The sequence below is a fragment of the Rhinatrema bivittatum genome, chromosome 1 (genome assembly GCF_901001135.1).
Source record: "Rhinatrema bivittatum chromosome 1, aRhiBiv1.1, whole genome shotgun sequence".
Lineage (NCBI taxonomy): Eukaryota > Metazoa > Chordata > Amphibia > Gymnophiona > Rhinatrematidae > Rhinatrema > Rhinatrema bivittatum.
The window spans coordinates 460,480,365-460,501,970 of NC_042615.1; the positions used below are offsets into that span (position 1 = coordinate 460,480,365).

Below are 21,606 nucleotides of genomic sequence, written 5' to 3' on the forward strand. Positions count from 1 at the left end.
TTGTTAGATTATCATTAATAGTTATTGGTGTTTTGAGTGATTCTTGAAGCTTTTCTTTCTAAATGTATAATTCAGTTTTTCTCGATATTTATGATAAGCTTCATTTGTGTCAATAGCTGTTTGATTATGTTTAGATACATCGCCGCTAGTCTCAATGTTTTATCTAGGTCATCAGTTACCTGTAAAATCAACTGAATATCATCCACATAAAAATAATGGTTAATCCCCAATCTCACTAAAAGCTTATTATTTGAACTTGAAAAAAACGGTTTTATAGGAATGATTCAAACCATGAAATGGTAGCGCCATTGAGTCCTATCTCTTTGAGTCTATCTAGTAATATTATGTGGTTCACTGTATCAAATGCAGATGATAAATCAAGTAAAATTAAAAGGTAATGTTATCCATTATCAAATCCTCTCAAAATTGTATGTCAATGATAATAATAGTGTTTCAGTACTAAAATGCTTTCTGAATCCATGTTGGAAAGGATATATTATGTTATTGTTTTCTAAGTGTTCAGTTAGTTGAATTTGTATTGATTTTTCGATTACCGTATTTTTCACTCCATAAGACACACTTTTTTCCCCCAAAAGTGGGGGGAAATGTCTGTGCGTCTTATGGAGCAAATATAAAAAAAAATTAAAAATCTAACAAAACCCCCGCCCCCTCCTGACCCCCCCAGACCTTCCAAATTAATTTACTACAACCCCCCACCCTCCTGAACCCCCCCAAGACCTGCCATAAGTCCCCTGGTGGTCCAGCGGGGGTCCAGGAGTAGTCTCCTGGACTTGGGCAGTCGGCTGCCAGCAATCAAAATGGCGCCGACGGCCCTTTGCCCTTACTATGTCACAGGGCTACCGCTGCCATTGGTCGACCCCAGTGATCTTGGGGAGGGGTCAGGATGGTGGGGGTTGTATTTAATTAATTTGGCAGGTCTTGGGGGGTCAGGAGGGTGGGGTTGTTAATTAATTTAAAGTGTTGGGATGGGTTTTTTTTTTTTTTGGGGGGGGGGGGTTTCCCACAGAATTAGAAAGACAAAACAGTTTTCTGATCTGGGGAATGGACCGAAATGGCCCTCCCCAGACCCGAAAACAAATGGGAAGAAAAAAAAATGTTATGCACTCCCCTAATTTGCTCCATAAGACGCACGGACACCCGGGGACAGAGCCGGTTTAGCACAAATTTTTTTTTTTTATTTTCCCCCTCTGAATCCTAGGTGCATCTTATGGTCAGGTGCGTCTTATGGAGCGAAAAATACGGTAGTTTAGTAGCCATGAAAGGTAAGTTTTGAAAACCGGTCTGTAGTTGTTTAAGATAGATGGATCCAATGTTTTTTTCTTTTTGATGGGTTTAATAATGGCTCCTTTTAGTGTATACAGGGAAGATTCCTTCCTTTAATGAGAGATTAATAATATTAGCAATAGTTGAGGCTATCAATTGTTTTAAGGGTTTTAATGCTAAGGTGGAAATTGCATCAATTATATGGTTAGCTGGGTTTAAATTTTTACTCATATTCTCTATCTCTAATATTGAGACCTCGTTGAATTCATTCCATCTAGTTACATCTCTAGGTACCATTTTTACTTCCTGCGATGAGTTGGTTTTTTATGCTCTCAAGTAGATTATCGATTTTATTTTTGAAAAAACTGAGCTATTTCATCACATCTATGTTCGGGAAGTTCCTGATTTTGCTGATTATTGTCATTCGTCAGTTTACTTACTATGCTAAAGTTATATGTTATAAGTTATATGTTACTATAGAAGTTCCTTCACCTTGGGGAAAGCAATCCAAAGTAAAGATACAACCCCGGGTCAATAAGGACTGATATTTCCTCTGAAAATGGATAATAGAATCATCTTCTCTACCGGATACATCCTCGCTCTCTTCCACAGAAAACAGCTGGCCGAATCTAGCTGATCCTTGGGGAACTCCTGTGTCTCTTCAGGATCACTGAACTGAAACTCCAAAACCAACCTGACATGTTTATTGGACTCCTGATCCACAGGCTGTACCTTCAAGGGGGCACCCAAAGGAGGAGATAGTTGTCCCGTACCCCCAGGCTTCTGAATAGAAGGCTTGAAGTAGGAATCTAAATAAAAAATTCAGGAGAAGATTCCGGGGAAAAATACAAGTCCCTGCCTTAGGAACTGAAAAGGATGATCTAATTACAGGAGACAGCACTGGGAGATCCTGGGGAAGTACAGAAAACACGCTGAAAAGAATCAGAAATGGCTGCAGGAGAAAGACCTGCAGACTTTCCCACCAAACCCACCAACTCAGAGGCCTCCCCTGATCTCTGTTCTGAGCACAGTGCTGAGAGAGACTCTGTCCCCATACTACAGGGTGGCCCATGAAAAAGTAGGCTGCCTCTAATGCATTGGTATTTGGAGCTGAGTTACTTTTCCATGAGCCACCCTGTACCAGTGCCCAAAGGTTGTCACGAGGCTGTAGAACATTCTGGCATCTTCCCTGCTTGATATATAGGCAGTTCAAATAGACACCGCGGGCAACTGCTGGCCCCATAGCATCAGCTGTTGTCTGCTCATTTTTGATCCTGTACAAAACTGCTATTGTAACAGCAAGAGCCCAGGCGCAGATATGCGGAAAGGACACCTGGCACCCCCAGGCACTTACCTGAGCCAGAACAGGCCAAACAAACCATCTTTCTACCCTTACCAGTGCTCAAGATCAAGTTGTTTTTTTTTAGATCCTCACAGTCCAGCAGTAGGAGTAGAGAGAAAGAGAAAAAAATATCCTTTGCCAATTTGAATCCTTTCTTTTTTTTTTTTTTAAGTTACAAGAACAGAAGAACTTCCCTCCTGAGCTCTACCAGTCCCTTCTGGGACTGGGTCTCTGAGGGGGGGGGGTCGCTATTCTGGCTGAAAACCAGATGCCTGACTTTAGAAAGACTTAGCCAATGCCTAAATCACTCCAAGCAGGAGGCAAGGCCGAAGTAAGTCCTGCTGCACCTCCCAGTTATTCTACCATCTGCAGGAGGACAGAATACTGGGTTTCTCTGTGCTACACCCACCTCTATATAGTGACAATGAGGGTCACTTAGAAGCTGTTTACTCTGCCACTGACCTGTTTGTACCGGTACAGCAGGATGAAATAATAGTATGTAATACACACAATACAGTGCTTGCTGTAATTAATAAAATATTTATTCTTGGTATTTTGTGGGCCCAGTTCATCAAGATATTTTTCTACAGAGACAGAATGGTAGAAAAGCAGTAAGTGAATCAGGACATTTAAGTTGCTTCCCTGAAAATACCCAGACCTTAAAAAAACAGCGATGTTTAAAGTGTCATATGGAATGAGATCAGTTTATGCAGTGTGTAAGATGCCATTTGACACGTCGCATCAATAAGGAGCAATCAAATACTTTGATTTTTAAGTAATTTATGACACTGCTTCAAATATGGGTGCTTTAGGAGTTCAGCAGACTTCTAGGGGAACAGTTTCACGAATATTAAAAACAGTAGCACTCATCCTGTGCACTTAAAAAAAAATACTATTCTATTTAGAGTGTACAGTATGTAAGAGATCATAATAGTAATCCTAAAGAATTAAAATACTTACAGTTAATAATCCTATGATTTGAGTATAAAAGAGGCCACACATTCCAATAAACATGATTATGCCCATGAAAGTGGATATTCTAAGCAGGGCCAGCTCGTGTTTAAACACAAACAAATCCTGCAAAGGCAGACAAAGAAATGAATAAATGTATGGAACAGACATCACAAAGAACAAAATAAATACAAAACAAAGAAATCACAGGCACAAATATTAAACCTTTACAGCATCGAAAATGAATGCTTTAAGTACAGCAATTTTGCCCTAGTATGGCAATGTTCAAATTAAAGATAGTAGTGGCACTCAATATAGCCTCTGAAGGGTTATACAGATGTTCTTTCCCCCACATTTACATGGACACACTAAATACCATACCAGCCTTGTAGCCTTTTGCATTATTTATATCTGTCCCATACAGGAGGCTCAGAAATATGCTGAGCAGGCCTAGGCATGGTTCCTAAGGTGGTGAACTAGGTTGAAAACTGGTTGAGTGATGAGGCAACAGAGAATAGTGATAAAGGAGTTTGCTCCAATGAAAGATGGGTGGACAAATAAGATGGAGATGAAAAAGATGAGGCCTGCTTAAGATTGTGGCAAGTAAGAATGAACGCAATGATGTACACCAACTATGAGAGAGATTGTGGGGTGTATCCAGTGATCTGAAATGTTGTCATAAGACAGTAGCAAGAACGAGAAGAACTCGAGTGGCATTACAAACAGTGAGGCGATATAATGCTTTGTATAAATCATGGGTGACCTCATCTGGAGTAGTATATCCAATCTAAAGAGCTCTCCAAAAAGACAGCATAGAAACAGTATTCAGAGAAGGGTTACCAAAATAGTTCAGTCTGTATCATAAGCTTATGATATGAAATGTAAGGACCTATGCATATACCACAGGCAAGGCTTCTCAACTTTTTATATTTCATGCAAACTTTCGCTTAATTCTTGTGGCATGGCAAATCAATTTTGCATAATTCTCGCTGCCCCTACCCCTCATCAAGAGAATAGCACTTTGTACCTGTGTCTGTCTCATTCTGCCAGCTTCAAATCTGACATCAGACATGCAGAATCAGCCAATCCTGTGAGATTACAGTGCATCACCACATTCAAACATCAGACTGAAGCTGGCACAGGAGGTGCACACAGGTAAGAAGGCACTGCCCCTTCTCCTTCCATGGAAAGGAGGGAGATGTAAGATTACAAAAGTTCTGGTAGGTGAATTGGAAACTTGTCCCATGTAGGATAAGTCGTGAGGGAGCAGTTTCATTTTTGGTGGGAGGGAAGAAGTCTGGTGGACTGTTCCCATGGAAAATTGTAGTAATCTACTCTCAAAATAGACCTAAAAGCACATTCTTTAACACAAATATTTGGGGCCCAGTACAAAAAGCCTCCATGCTGGTGAATATGTCCTGCATACAAGAGAATTAATAACATGTCATAAAGTCTAAATTAGTCGGCAAAATTAAACTCTTCCCAACGTGTGGGACAATGGCATATAAAATATCCTAAATAAATAAATAAATGCAAATTCTACAGTGTGAGGGAGACATATCCAGATCAGAGACTTTGATTGTGTGTCCCAGTATATTTTATACTGGTGAGTTATTAATATTCTCTATCAGGTAATAAAATTTTCCCATCTTTGATGTCTCTGGTTTTGCTTTTCTGGCTGATTGTGGGATTTTTATTTTTTTTTTTTTCATTTTCAGGTCTTCTCTCTGTTCCTTTTTTTGTTTTCCCTCTCTCTGGTGCCTTTTACTTCTTCGTCTCTTTCCTTGAGTGGATATTTTAATACTTTCTCTTCCTTGATGCTCTCCTTTTTGTCCTACTCATCTCTCCTCCATTCATCAATCCTTTTCTCGTCCATTATCTCCCATAATTTACTACCCTCAAACCTGTGGTGTAGCCAGAACTGACTTTTTGGGGGAGCTCCAACGTTAACATGGTGGGGCAGTAGACATACAGATCTAGGTCCTACTACTTGTACTCTTATTGATAAATAATACTTTAGCATGCACCCTACAATAGATTTCAGAGTGGTTCTGCAACAGCCATCATGCATGAGTGACAATTTAAAATATTTTAATTCTATTACTTCAAGCACTTACCCAACATTAAAAATGCTTATTAATCTATATTAAATTATTTTATATTTGCTGCACTTTATAAATACACAATATCATGTAAAACGTAAACAAAGAACATTTCAATAGAAGAAACATCAGATCTAATCACGTAATTAAAACTAATGTCAATATATCTTTATGCAATCCTCTCCAAAAATGCATAAACTACAATAAATTAGCAATAATCATAATAACCATAAAAAGATTTGCAACAGGTGAACTGAACTAGGACATGCCAAAAAAAAAAAAAAATACAAATCCCAGTGTCACCTCAGTGATAGCAAAATAATTCCCTTCACGCTAAACACTTAAATAAATAGAACTTTACCATATCATAACAGTAACTCTCAGGACTCAAACAGCAGCAACCTTATCTATGAAAAGGCAGCAAGGCTAACATTTCACCATGCCCTAGAACACTAATACACTATCCCAGTGGGCAAACAGAACAAACCAACTGCCTACAAACCCTTACAGAGAAACTAGATGCTAGCTAAAATTACTGCATCTCTGTCACACATGCACAACAGAGTTCAGACCTAAGACAGAATAAGGGACTACAAATTAGAAAAAAACATGCAGACAAAACTGAAATGGAAAGCCTGAAAACCAGACTCTGAGCACTGGAATACCGAAGACATGAGAAATTACTACTACTTACTTCATAATTTTCTTTTCTTTAAGACAGTCAAATGAATCCAGAACAAGTGGGTTATGCAACTCTACCAGCAGATGGAGATGGAGCAAACTGACACCACATATATATACCCCTGCACCGACATCAGTCTGCCAGTATTCGCTTCAAAAGCAACTGTGGACGACTAGCAAAACTTGATTAAACAGATAACCATTTCAATACTCAGTCAACAGGTAACACTGAGCTCAGACAAGAATGTATTAACACTAGTTTAGGGACTGGACGAACACTTACCTGTAATCCCTGTAATACATAGCCATGGAGGAGGACCATAATCCAGCCATTCGGCAGCCAAGGGAGGGAAGCTGGATTCATTTGATTACCCTAAAGAAAAGGAAATCATCAGGTAAGTAGTAATTTCTCATTTCTTAGTGTCCAGTCAGATGAATCCAAAATAAGTGGAATGTACCCAAGCTACAACTCCGAATAGGGCAGGAGGTTGCCCCGTGGTCCAGTCAAAACCGCACGTGCAAAGAGTGCAACCCCCCAGGCTTGCACATCCAGACAATACCTGGGAAAAAGGTGTGTAATGAGGACCATGTTGTAGCTCGGCAAACGTCATCAGGAGACACTTCTGCCAATGATACTGCCTGAGCCCTGACCCGACTAGGTAACGGCTTTCCCCAGCATCAACGTATACAGCCATGACTACCTCCTTAATCCAGCGAGCTATGGTAGCCCGCAAGGCTAGCTCTTCCCTGCCTAATACCACCGTGAAGGACAAACAGGTGATCCGTCTTCCATAAAGGCTTAGTAACCCTCCAAATACCAGACAATAGGTCTCTTCACATCTCAAGAGTCACAATAGACAATACTCCTACATCTTTTCTCTGTGCAGAGATTGCAGGGAGATAGACTGATTCAAGTGAAAGTCAGTGGACCATCTTCGGTAGAAAAGAGGAACAGTATGGAGTCACCCGGAGGAATGGCTCCCAGAAAGACAAGGCCTACAGTTTGGGAAACCCTACGCGGCAGAACAAATTGCCACAAGAAACACCATTTTCAAGGTCAGTAACCGCAAGTTCAGGTTAGGCATCATTCTAAATGTAGGACCCCACTAAGAATTCAATACCAAATTAAGACTCCATAAGGGCACCGGAAACTGCAAAGGAGGACAAAAAATGCTTCACTCCTTTCAGGAAACGGGCCACATCATGGACGAGCCAACAAGGATCCACCATTCACTTGACCTCTGAAACAGCCGAGAGCTGCCACTTGTACCTTTAAGGTATTAAGTACCAAGCCTTATTCAAGCCATCCTGCAAAATCCAAAATGAGCGGGATCTTGATCGAACAAGGAAGAGTACCTCTAATCCCCACACACAGCCTCAAACACTCGCCCATAGAGCCCGCACATAAGGCCAAGGGAAGTGGAGGAACTTTCTAACTCTCAGCAAAGTGGAAATCACTGCCGTAGAATATTCACATTTCAGCAAAGCGAGTCTTTCAAGGGCCATAACCGTAAAGACAAAATCAAGACTGATCGTCGTGAAGAATATGTCCTGTCGCAACAGATTCCTTGTGCACCTGAAACCTATGGGGGGAGTCTACCAGGATGCCTTCATAGATCCGCATACCATGGTCTCCTGGGCCATCTAGTGCCAACCAGAAGCACCAGCCCTCTGTGACCCTGGACCCTCCGAATCATCCTGCCCAACATGGCCACAGGGGAAAGGCATGTAAGCAGCTTGTCCTCTGGCCATTCCTGCACGAGAGCAACAATAGCCAAGGACTTTGGATCTCCACCCTGGTGACTGAAGAATTGAGGAACCTTTGCATTATGAGAAGTCAACCAGCAGGTCTAGAAACGGAAGGCTCCAGCAATCCACTATCAGCTGAAAACACCTCTCGTCTGTCAATACCCATTCTCCTGGGTCCAGACTCTCCCTGCTGAGAAAGTCTGTTCTCACATTGTCTTTTCCTGCAATGTGCGAGGCCGAGATCTCCTGAAGATGCACTTTAACCCCATTCCATAAGTTGGTCTATCTCCTGCGACACTTGCAGGCACTTGTTTCTCTTCCCTGCTGACTGATGTAAGCCACTGTCAGCTGCATTGGTCCGACATTATCCGGTCCAGTCGACCCTGCAACCTGCCGGTGAACTGCAAGCATGCCAATCGGACTGCCTGGGCTTCCAGCCAATTGATGTCCTAGAGAGACACTGTATGCACTTCAGCACCCTTGCACCATCATTCCTGACAGTGAGCCTCCCCAACCCTGGAGGCTCACATCTGTCGTGAGTACTAACTAGTCTGGTGATTTTAGGGAAGCTCTCTCTCTCTCTCTCTCTTAGATGATCCACTTGTAACCACCACTGAAGTTGAGAGCAGATCTCCTTCAGCAGGTGGAGCCAAATTGAACAGTCCTGAGACTGTGGGCTCCAACGAGGATAGCAGGTAGCGACTGAAGAGAACACATATGTGCCCTTGCCCATGGCACCACTTCCAGGATTGCCGCCATCAAACCAAGTACCTGCAGATAGGACCATACTGTTGGGCAGATAGTATTCATCAAAGATGAACCTACACCATCAATTTCTGAATACAAGCTTCCGGATGAAAACGCTGCCCTGCTGCATGTCGAACCGAATATCGAGATACTCTAGTGACTGAGAAGGCTGAAGACTACTCTTGGCCAGATTCACCACCCAGCCGAGGTTTTGCGAACAGGGAAATCACTTGCGGGTCAACAGGCAGCTCTCTTCCAGAGACTGGCCCAAATCAGCCAGTCGTCCAAACACAGGTATACCAGGATTCCAACCTTCTCAACTCTGCCACCACCCACCACAAATAACCTTGGAAAAGGTTCTGGGTGCAGTGGCCAGACCAAAGTCAGCACCAGAAACTGATAATGGTATCCCAAAATCATAAATCGCAGAAAACGTGGTGCATTAGCAGGGTGGGAATATTTATTTATTTAGTTATTTGATAGTTTTCTATACCGCAGTTCGCGATGGGAATCGCATCATGCCGGTTTACAATTAACAAGGTGTGACAAAAGGAGAAATACTTAGAACATTAACAAGTGCTAGAAGAAAAAAATAGCAGTTACAATAAAACAGGGACATAATACAACTTGGAATGTAGAGAAGGGCGATAGCAAATTAACAGTGAAATAAAAGAATAAAAATAGATAAGTAAACCTGCCAATTTAAAAGAGAAAGTAACATTATGGAGTTGTCAAAGTTGTTTATTACCCTGTAGGGAGGGTCTTAGTTAATTGAATTGAAATGAGGTTCAATTGGTGTCTGAAAGGCTTTCAGAAATAACCAGTATTTAATATGCAGGTATGCCCGCGGTCAGAACCAAGGAGGTCAGAAATTCCCCCAGACTGCACGGTTAGTATCACTGAACGCATGTTTCCATGCAACAATGATCACCCGACAAATGACAGGACCCCTTGAGATCCAGGAGAGGGACAAAAGGAGCCCTCCTTCTTAGGCACAACAAAATAATGGAATATCGAACCCTATTTTCTTGAGAAATGGGCAATGGAATCACAGCCCTCAGATGGAGAAGCCTTGACAATGTACATTCCACTGCCTGCTTCTTCTGCAGGGAAACACCATGAACAGGTCCAGAGGAACACTGTGAAACTCCAGCACATATCCCTCTCATACCACCTCCAGGATCCACTGGTCCAATGTGATTTCGACCCACCTCCGATAAAAGAGAGCGAGGGCGTCCTCCCCATTTCCCTGTTCCCAGGGGTGGATTAGCAATCTTCATTGGTAGGCCCAGAAGGTTCCACTACCCGTGCCCCATCTGAACCGTCTGGGACGAAAGAACTGAGACCTGTTGCTTTAGTCCTACTCTCTGTTTTCTTTTAACTAGTTTGCAATCCACAATAGAACATTGCCTCCTATCCTGTGCCTTTTTAATTTTCTTAGGAGTCTCTTCTGGGGCACTTTATCAAAACACTTATGAAAATGAAAACACTACATCCACTGGCTCCCATTATCCACAAGTTATTAACCCCCCTTCAAAAAAAAATGTAGCAAACTGGGTGAGGCAAGAATTTCCCATGTGTATCCATGCCGGCTATGTCCCATTAACCATGCCTTTCTGAATCTGAGACCAAGTCAAGTTATAATCAGGTATAGCAGGTAGTTTTTCTACCCCAGAGGGTTTACAATTTAAACATGTACATATGGGAAAAAAGGGTAAAATGACTTGCTCATTGTCACAAGGAGCGTCAGGTGAAAGAAACAAGATTTGAACCCCTGGCTTACCTGGTTCTCAGCCCACTGCCTCTAATCATTAGAGAAGCCCAAGGTCGAGTAGATGAAAAAAACGACTAGTTCAAGGTAGTGGCCATACTGGTGAGGTGGGACAATACAAGCCTAGCTGGAGGTCCAAATGAAAAAGGCACGTAGCTTAGAGGGAACATTTGGGAAGCCAAAGATAAGGGAAGAGTGACAGATGGTTCTAAAAAAAAAAGGAATTCAAGAGCTGAAGTCCATGAGGAAGGAAGAAAGGGACTTATCAAGGAGCCATTGATGAATTACCTGAGTGGCATTGATGGGAAACGGACAGATGGAGTGAAAGACGTAGGAAGAAGGGTTGAAACAGAAAATGGGGGAGAGCAGTAGACTGACAAGCACCACCATAGCCTATCAAGCAATTGTGTGGGAATTAAGAACGTCCATGAAAGACAGCAGCAATGAAGTAATGCCTTTAGAGAAGCTAGATCTCAGTTAAAACAAAAAGAAAGAATGTGAAATGAAGAGGCCATGGATTAGACAACTTGTTAGAAACAGATCAGACATTCCAAAGAGAACACAACAGCAGGAGAAAAGAAGGAAGGAGGTGGAAAGAGAAAAAGATGTATGTAGAAAATGCTGGCTGAATAAACCCTTTATCTACCAGAAAAATCCAACAGAGGTCATATGGATATTCAGCATATGAAACAAAAAAAAATTGTACAGTAAATCTTGAACTAATCAGCTAACATTTATAAGGGATGTTCCACAACCCAGAACTTTATTAAATTCAGAATCCTGCCAGCAAAGGCCTAACAAAACAAACAAGCCAACCACTGAAGTCAACATGTGTAGCATATGGAACTGTCATGCTAGTAATTTAAAAAGTAGCAATGCTAGTCAAATTGCTCAAGAATCAGCTTGTTTTCTGGCTCTACTGTTAGAACCTCAGACTCACTGTATGCCTACCTATTCCATTTGTGTACTAATATTATTTTGTGTATTTCTATATTTCTATTTGAAATACACATTTTTGTACAATTCATTATAGGCATACCATGTCCTCCTCACCACAGAAGTCCAGTATTTTCCAACCCAATTCTAGAGGCACACCTACAAAATATTTTTTTTTTTATTATTACCTCAATGAATATGCAGGCTCTGATGAATATACAGGATCTCTTATATATGCAAATCTACTCATGCATTTTCATTACAAATGTCCTGAAAACCAGACCAGTTAAATATGCCTCCAGGACAGGGTTTAGAGCCACTGCCCTTGTCCATACTATTTTAATGTTTTTCGTATATCAGTGCACCTCCTGTACAAGGTTCTAATAAGCAGCAGTAGTACCATAGTGTAGATAGCTAGAAAATGACATTGCTTACTTGTAATTGGTGCTCTCCTTGAACAATGATGCCTGACTTCAAGAAAAGCTTATTACACTTAAAGCCACCAGTCAGATCACCAGCCATATTGTAGGACCTAAACAAAGTCATCTCATGTCCCATGGGAGGAAAAGAGGGATTGTTTATCCTGCTCTACATGGAGAACACCAATTAAAAAAGTAAGCAACTTTGTTTTCTCAAGGTGGCAGCAACAGATTCTGATCTCACAGCTATGTTATTTATAAACACTTCCAGCGTTGCCCTTTATCTTTAAGGTCATACCTCTCTTTAAAAAAAAAAAAAAAAAAAAAAAAGTAGTATAGGACAAGCAGGATGGAAGTCATCACACATGGGTGAATACCTAGCTACAGGTTACCCCCAAACATAAAAGGGGACCAACAATACATCAAAATAAGTCCAATGGGCACAACAACTAGTTTGGTTGGTAACAAGTGGAGGGGCAGCCTGAAGAGAAAGAACAGGCTCATGCAGGAAGAATTGGATTCTACACCTCAAACAAGTTCCAAAGGACAGATTGGCCAAACCTACTGTCGATACAGCCATCCTTAGCCAGACAGCAATGTGATGTAAATGAGTGGATGGAACTCCATGTCGCAGCCTTGCAGATCTCCTCTTTGGGAATTTCTCACTAGTGGTCACTGACACTTCCATGGCTCGAACAGAATTAGTCTTGACATGGCCCCCAAGACGCAGTCCTGCCTGGGCATAACAGGAGATGCAGTCTGTTAGCCAATTAGAGAGCGTCTGGCTGGCAATGGGGCTCTCCAACTTGTTCTGATCAAAACAAACTAAATGTTGGGTGTACTGTCTTTGGGCTTCTGTCGCTCCAACTAGAAGGCTAAAGTTCTTTTTCAGTCTAAACTGTGGACTTCTTAGTCTTGGTGCAAATGGGCCCTGGGAAAAAATGTTGGCAGGACGATGGACTGGTTAAGATAGAAGTTTGAAAAATATTCAAATGATGGCTTTATCCCTCATTTTTATCAAGACACACAAACACTTCCCCTGTGACCAATTTGGTTTTAAATTTTTTAATTCTAAAATATCTGGAATCTGTATCAGAATGAAGAGTGCTTATACTACAATCTCCTGGGCTCTTGCCCGCAATGGGCTGCAACCCGTCTCATGTGTACGCACTAGTTGTCACGTCATTTACTTCATCCCGTTTAAAATATTTTTCATTTAATTTTGCTATATTATTTATTTATCATTTAGTTTTTGCAATATTATTTCCCATAAAGTGAAACCCCGTTATTACTATCAAGACTTATCTCAATCTCTTCAGACTTGAACACTTAATTTATTGTTGTCCACTGTCACCCGCTGTGTTGCTCATGTTCTTAACCACCCAACATTGACAGTGTTTCGGCATGCGATTCACGCCTTCTTCAGGGGACTTGAATTATTCTTATAAACAAATAAACACTCCATTCATACAACCTGTCTCACACTGTAAAAAACACTTTTTTTCCTAACTTTAGCCACTTTTCCATGAGACTCACTTTTTGGCCGATCTCGGCTCTGCTACAGCAACAATTCTTCAAAAAATAGCACTCAACGCTTCCACCCATGATTACCGGAAGTTTGGTATATATATATACACTTTCTTTGACTAGCGTTCTAACCAATCAGGAGATCTAGCTTACATGAACATGGACCAATCGACCAATTGAGCCCGGCAGGAAAGACTGTATTCAAGTTAAAGATCCATCGCTGTTCTCTTTGTAACAGCCTTTGGTTCACGTTACCTCCCCGTTCATCTTTATAAACCACCTCTAAAATGGTGCATTGTAAACTTTCAAAGTTTTAGAGGTGGTTTATAAAGATGAACGGGGAGGTAATGTGAACCAAGGTCTCCAGCATCCCTCTCAGCCGACGACCTTGCTAGAACCGGCGGCCTCACCAATGTTGATGGGTCGGTGACCATTGATGTGGCTCTGAAGTCCCTTGATGCCTATGCCAATGGATTGGTCTTCTCCGACCCATAGAGGCGCTCCATCTTGTGTCCCTTCAGGAGTACTTGCTGCAACCCCAGACATTGTGTGATGCCCCAAGGCAGAGGACACATCAATCATGGAGATCTGTGATAGACATGGTCCTCGTACACCTGGGCACCGCTTGAAACCCAGAGTGGACATGTCATCATGAAACAAAAGGGACATAAGATCAAAGTCAATGGCAGAGGCTTTCGATGGCCAGCAGGCACAGAGCATACCGGAACTCCGGGGGTAATTGACAATAAAAAGAAATCTACTGAAAAATGTCGAAGAACCTAACTAGGATGATAATGGAAGAACGGAGGGGATCCCATCACCTTGCAAGGAATACTTTGAAAGAAAAGCAGAAAAATCTATTTGAAAAAGCACTAGAAACTCATGCAAAAAGTGAGGCTCACCTGACCGTGTGACGCAAGGCTCCGCGGAAAAGAAGAGACTGAGGGAACCCTGCGTGGTATAATGCATGCATGAGCATGCTCAATGAGGCTCAAAGTTCTAGAACAGCGGTTCTCAACCAGTGTGTCGCCAAGCACCAGCAGGTGTGTCACGGCTTCTGGTGTTCCACTGCCCCACTTGTGCTTCCCTTCTCCCTAGGGGCGGGGCTAGAAGAACGGAGCGACGTTGCGCGCCACCGCTGGAGGCCAGGCCAAGCAAGGCCGAAGAGTAGAGAGAACCTGCGCGCCGCCGCCGGGGCCCAAAGAATGGAGAGACGCTGCACACTGCTGCCGGCGGCTGAAGAGTGGAGAGACCTGTGCGCCACTACCGGAGGCCAGGCCAGCAGGGCCGAAGTGCGGAGGAGACCCTGCGCACCGCGGAGGCAGCTGGAGAGACTGTTGCACGCTGCCGGAGGTCAGGCCAGAGGCGGCTGAGAAGCGGAGGCAGGCTTATTGGGCCGAACAATGAGAACAGGCTCCATATGAGCTTGTGTGTGTGGTAGAATGGGTGCCTGGGTGCATGAGTGAGAACTTGTGTGTGTGTGTATGTGGTAGAATGGGTACCTGGGTGCATGAGTGAGAGCTTGTGTGTGTGGTAGAATGGGTGCCTGGGTGCATGAGTGAGAGCTTGTGTGTGTGTGGTAGAATGGGTACCTGGGTGCATGAGTGAGAGCTTGTGTGTGTGGTGGGAGAATGGGTGACTGGGTGCACGAGTGAGAGCTTGTGTTTGTGGTAGAATAGGTACCTGGGTGCATGAGTGAGAGCTTGTGTGTGTGTGTGTGTATGTGGTAGAATGGGTACCTGGGTGCGTGAGTGGCAGCTTTGTGTGTGTGTGTGTGTGTGTGTGTGAGTGTGTGTGTGTGGTAGAATGTGTGCCTGGGTGCGTGAGTGGCAGGTGTGTGTGTGGTACAATGGGTGCCTGGGTGCATGAGTGAGAGCTTGTGTGTGTGTGGTAAATGGGTGCATGAGTGGCTGTGTGTGTGTGGTTGTAAGTGACAGAGTATGTGTGAGCTTCTATGTAAGAGCTTGTATGTAAGTGACAGAGCATGTGTGTGTGATTGAGAGAGACAGGTCAGGGAGGTGACTGGTATGTCTGTGTGTGAGAGACAGAAATTAATCAGGGAGGTGACTGGGGTGTGTGTGTGTGTGAGAGAGACAGAGAGAGCCACTGAGGTGACTGGTTTCTGTGTGAGAGAGAGACAGAGACTGGTCAGGGAGGTGACTGGTGTGTGTGTGTGTGTGTGTGAGGGACAGAGACTGGTCAGGGAGGTGACTGGTGTGTGTGTGTGTGAGAGAGACAGACTGTTCAGGGAGGTGACTGGTGTGTGTGTATGTGAGAGAGACAGAGACTGATCAGGGAGGTGACTGGTGTGTGTGAGAGACAGAGACTGGTCAGGGAGGTGACTGGTGTGTGTGAGAGGCAGAGACTGGTCAGGGAGGTGACTGGTGTGTGTGTGTGTGTGTGTGTGAGAGAGAGACAGAAACTGGTCAGGGAGGAGACTGGTGTGTGTGTGTGTGAGAGAGAGACAAAGACTGGTCAGGGAGGAGTCTGGTGTGTGCGTGAGGAAGAAATTCTAGTTAGGGAAGTTACTGGTCTGTGTGAGACAGAGACTGGTTGTGACTGATTGTGGGCCCTAAGGAAGAGGACTGTGAGGACAGAGCTTCAGCAGCCACTGCTGCTTCTGGTGAGTGCTATTGGCCTGCAAGGGAAAGGAGTAGGAGAGTTGCTGGAAAGGGTAAGTAAAGGCAGCTTTTTAAGTTTATTTTTCTTGAATGACTGCCATTTTAATTATTGGGTATTATGTGATGTGTCTGCTGTTTTGAAATATTTTATTGCTATTTGGACAATTTTTAATAATTTTTATGAGTTTTTAATTGTTGGATGTTATTCTGTTCATCAGCTGTTTTGTAACATTTATTAGTATAGTTTTACAATTATTTCTAAGTGGGTATCTATCTATAGCAGCTTGGCTTGCTCTGTTTTCCTAATAGGAGGTATATTAGTGTTTAGGGCCTGGTTAAATATTTGCAGTGGTAAATTACTGTCTTTTCATAAGGAGGGGTATTGTGCTTGCCAGTAAAGAGAGTTTGTTTTGCTTTTACTGAGATGTCATCAGATCCAGAATATCTTTTTTTGTATGGTGAGCTGTACAGGTAAAGTAAGCCAGGTGTTCTCACAGGACAGCAGGATGTTAGTCCTCACATATGGGTGACATCACAGGATGGAGACCAATCACAGAACACTTTTGTCAAAGTTTCTAGAACTTTTACTGGAACCTACTAGGCATGCCCAGGATGGCACTAACCCTGCAACCAACAGGGGTCCCCCTTCAGTCTTGTTTAAAAGTTATAGTAAGTGCCAAAAATAAAATAAGAAAATGAAACAAACCCAACACCGCGGGGACGGTGTTGGGTTCGTTTCATCCTGCTGTCCTGTGAGAACACCTGTTACAGGTAAGCAACATTTGCTTTCTCACATGACAAGCAGGATGGTAGTCCTCACATATGGGTGAATACCGAGCTGAGGATGCCCGAGCAATGCACTAAATGTACCCAAAGACGTACAACAGGCACAACAACTGGGGTGGAATCTGGTAGAGGGCATCTTGAACCCTAATGGGCAGGCGGAAGGGTGTTGTTACATCAAGTTGCAAAAAGGTTGCGCAAGGCAGATTGGCTGAAGATGGAATCTTGTCTTCCAGCCTTGTCTAAACAATAATGGGCTGTAAACGTATGGAGAGAGCTCCAGGTAGCAGCCCTACAAATATCAGGAAGTGGCACTGAACGTAGGTGCGCTACTGAGGTTGCCATGGCCCTGACACGGTCTTGAAGCGGAATGCCTGCTTGTTGATAGCAAAAGGATATGCAGTCCGCTAACCAGGAGGAGAGAGTCTGCTTACCCACAGGCTGCCCCAATCTGGCGGAATGGAAAGAAACAAACAGTTGAGTGCTTTTCCTGTGGGCAGCTGTACGGTCTAGACAGAATGCTAGAGCCTGTTTACAGTCAAGGGTATGCAGAGTCTGCTCTCCTGGGTTTGAATGGGGCCTGGGAAAGAAGGTGGGTAGTATAATGGATTGATTAATGTGAAACTCCGATACTACCTTAAGCAAAAATGTAGGGTGAGTGCGGAGTACTACCCGGTCATGCAGAAGTTTAGTGTAAGGCGGATAGGTAACTAGAGCCTGTAACTCACTAACTCTGCGAACGGATGTGATTGCCAGAAAAAAAATCACTTTCCATGGTGGAACAGGTAAAAGGATCAAGTGATAGTGAGGAACACCATGACTTAAACCTGTTCCATTTGCAAAAATAAGATTTTCTCGTGGAAGGCTTCCGTGAAGCAATCAGGACATGGGAAACTGGCTCCGAAAGGTTGAGTGGCTGAAGAATTAACCTTTCAACATCCAGGCAAGTCAGGGACAAGGCCTGAAGATTAGGGTGTCGTAGGCACCTGTCGTTCTGAGTGATGAGAAACTGAGGTTTAATAAAGGAATTGATTTTTAATTGAAACTTACAGAAAGTGGAGACTCCTTGAACAAATGAGTATGTTCAAGTTATGTATAATAACTTGCATACTTTCACTCTGAGGTATTATCCTCTGTTGTCATAAATCAACTTTCAGATATAAAAAATGTTTTTGTAAATGTATGTGGTAAGGGCTGGATTTCATGCTATAAGTAAGTAATAAGAGAACTGCCATCACAGGTAAAATACTACATGAACTATTCTATGCACCAGGTTTCTTACCCAATTAACAATGTGCAGGGGTTGGAAGTAATAATAGTGGCAGAAATCGAGCAGCAGCGTATAGGCGCTAAGTAGCTGAGTGTAGAAGCATAGCTGCAGGAAGAGCCAGTGGTTGTCCTCCCCAACACAGTTGTTTATCCTGAAAAAGAAATACAGTTATATCAACAGTGCTCATACTTCTGCACAAGACCCTCTTCTGAGTTCTGAGCAAACTTCCGGGCCAGTAGCAAAAAATGTACTTCAAAATCCAAACCAAACACACAAAGTTTCTCATCATTCTAATGTCACTAACATGATGGAGCAGGTTTAAAATATGCAAACTGTTTTGAGCGCTCTCCTTTTTTTTCCTGAAATTACAAGTAAAGTGGCCCAAGTGGCCTTTTGTTTTGGATCCCACTTATAAACATCTGCCAGAACCAAATAGAGGATTCAGCACCACAGCCTCAAGGTTACAGAGCCAGGAAAGAGTCCTCATTTGGCAAACTGGGATTCTAGAAATGCTGAGAACGAGGTTAAATTATACTTACCTGTTAATTTCATTTCCTTGAGTATGCTAGACCAGTCCATTAAAGAGGAATATACCTCCTCCACAGTTTGATGGAGACAGAGGACACACCTCTTTCATGACCTCATTCTGGATTATAAAGGGGGTATGGTCCTGGTCCAATGCCAGTAGCCTACTGTCAAAGTGATGAGACACCAAACATTCTCCTTAATGCCAATTATTTTTTTTTTTAAACAATATTGACTACAGAGTAGTATAAACCATTCTGAGTGAAGTCAAGAGGTAAACAGAGTGAAAAGGTAGAGAGGCTGAATAGGGAGGATACAGCCAGGCATTCCTCCTATACTGCGAAAAGTTCCAACGATTCTCCTTGTCTTTCCAGGCAGGATCTGGACTGGTCTAGTATACTCAAGGAAAGGAAATTAACAAGTAAAAAATAATTTAACCTTCCTTTTTGATTGCTAGACCAGTCCATTACACTGGGGGCAAGAGCAAACCCTTAAAAAGGGGGGGGGGGGGGGAGAGAGGAAGACAGGGCTGTCTTACCCATCTTTGCCTTGTGCAAACTTAGTGTTTGCCCAGAGGTGTGAAAATGACCAGGCTGCTGCCTTGTAAAGTCCTTCCAGCAAGGCTGAGCTGCCTCTGCCCAGAATGAGACTTATGTCCTTGTAGAATCAATCCAGAGCACTACCAGGGGCTGTTAACCTGACAATAGGCAGGCCGATGGTATTACCTTGATTCATCTGGCTATGGTGGCACTATAAGGCACCTGCCCTTTTTGGCATCATCAAATATCATGAAGAGCGAGTATTTTCCTTTAAAATATTAGGGACTTCCTTCAGGTATATCAAGATAATCTCCTGTACATCTCATAGTAGTAGGGCTGCCAGGAGACAAGAAGTCTTCAACTGAGGACTGGCATGCCTATACTAATTTTGTCAAGAGTGATAAAACCAGACCTTGTGAATTTCCCAGATAAAGGCTTCTAAGGTCCAGAGCCTACAGCTCTAAAATGTGTACTACCTGCACAAGTGTACAGAAATACACCTTCCATAGATGGCCATTTTACCAGCTCAACAAGGCCATTTGCCCAAGGCCTTTAGCACTGAAGTCCCACTGGTGAATAGCTGGGCAGAAAAAATGAGATCTATCCCTCATAGGAAACACTCTATATCCAGATGCACTGCTATTAGCATGCCTTTAATTCGACCCCCATTGCATGCGAATGCTGCTACTTGGGTCTTCACAAGACCGCATGCCAGCTCTTAGTTCAGGCCCGCTCGTTGGGAGTCTAAGTCCGTGGGACACCCACTTCCTACTTAGAGAAGTAAACCTCACACAAAAAATTACTCAAACCTGTCCTGGATTAGGAAAGCAGAATTTCTGCATCCTTAACTTCATTGGCCTTACAAGTAGAATGACCTCTCTTTCGCTGATGCCCCCTTTCAAGAACCAGACCACAAGAGAGAACTCAAACCGATCCTCCATCAGGTCTGGACCCTGTTAGATAATGCCCTGTTCCTTTATACAGATGTGACAGGGTTCCATACAGGAGCTATCAGATACATGAACCAGCACCTTCTTAGCTAACTAGGCATAGACAGTTCACTGCATTCTCTATTGTCAACCTGTAAGTGGCCATGGCAGGACCTAGCACGGCTATGACTTGGCCTTGGATCCACGAGTACATGTCTGCTTCTGAACCCTAGCCCTTGCTGGGGGATCTGACCTGCAGATTCCTTTTCCTTGCTATATAAGGGGAGAACCTCTGATTGTTTCCTAGTACACTGAAGGGCGACATCCCCTTCCATTAGGTCTTTAGCGGAATAACTACCATCCTTAAACAGTGGTCCTACGTTAGAAGTAATGGTGCCAGCTCCTCTTTCCATCTTTGGGGAATCAGAGACACTAGGATGTGTAGGTCCCTATATGGGAAATTAATAGAAACATAGAAATAGGACGACAGAAAAAGACCAGATGGCCCATCCAATCTGCCCATCTGTCCAATTTAGCAATATAATTATCATCACTTCCTTGGAGATCCCTGCATTTATCCCTCACTTTCCTGAATTCAGATTCTGTTTTTGTCTCTACCACCTCCACCACCTTCTCTGTAAAGAAATATTTCCTAAGATTACTCATGAACCTACACATTTTCACCCTCATCTCATGACTCCTCATTCTAAGCCTCCTTTCATTTGAAAGAGGTTCGCCTCCTGTGCATGGAAACCTTTGAGATATGTGAATGTCTATCATATCTCCTCTATCTTGCCTTTCCTCTAGGGTATACATGTTTAGATATTTAAGTCTATCTCCATATGTTTTAGAACCAAGACAACTGACCACTTTAGTAGCCAACCTTTGGACAGACTCCATCCTGTTTATGTTCTTTTGAAGGTGCGATCTCCAGAACTGCACACAGTATTCCAAGTGAGGTCTCACCAGTGAGCTATACAGGACAATATCACCTCCCTTTTTCTGATGACCATTCCTCTCCTTTTGCGGGCAAGCATCTTTCTGATTTACCGTCACTTTATCTATCTGTTTGGCCAACTTAAGATCATCTAATACAATTACCCCCAGATCCCGCTCTTCTTCTGTGCTTGGAAGAATTTCACTTCCAATATTGTACCTTTCTCTTGGGTTTTTGCAGCCTAAATGCATTACTCTGCATTTTCAGCATTAAATCTTAGCTGCTAGACCTTAGATCTTTCCATGATTTCACTAGATCCCTCCATGTTTTCTACTCCTGTTACAGATTTTGGTATCATCAGCAAAAGGACAAACCTTTCCTGACAACCCTTCCATTACGTTCCATAACAAAAATGCTGAAAAGAACCAATCCCTAAGGCACACACTAGTAACAACCCCCTCCTCAGAGAAAACTCCATTTACCAATACCCTTT

The 21,606-nt window shown here is 43.0% G+C and overlaps 1 protein-coding gene across 5 annotated transcripts in view; it reads right to left on the reverse strand.

Annotated features, from left to right (window-relative positions):
• The window catches only part of LOC115093656 (probable palmitoyltransferase ZDHHC21), a 100,045-nt gene that overhangs the window by 37,125 nt on the left and 41,314 nt on the right, over window positions 1–21,606 (reverse strand). For all 5 annotated transcript variants that reach the window (XR_003857373.1, XM_029605778.1, XM_029605770.1 and 2 more), the window contains exons 5-6: window positions 18,196–18,334; window positions 3,587–3,703 (exon numbers count right to left, since the gene is read on the reverse strand). Coding sequence is in view for 4 of the 5 variants with exons in the window: in XM_029605778.1 (XP_029461638.1) it covers window positions 3,587–3,703; window positions 18,196–18,334 (256 nt within the window). In the remaining variant the exon portion in view is untranslated. The remainder of the gene's footprint in view (window positions 1–3,586; window positions 3,704–18,195; window positions 18,335–21,606) is intronic.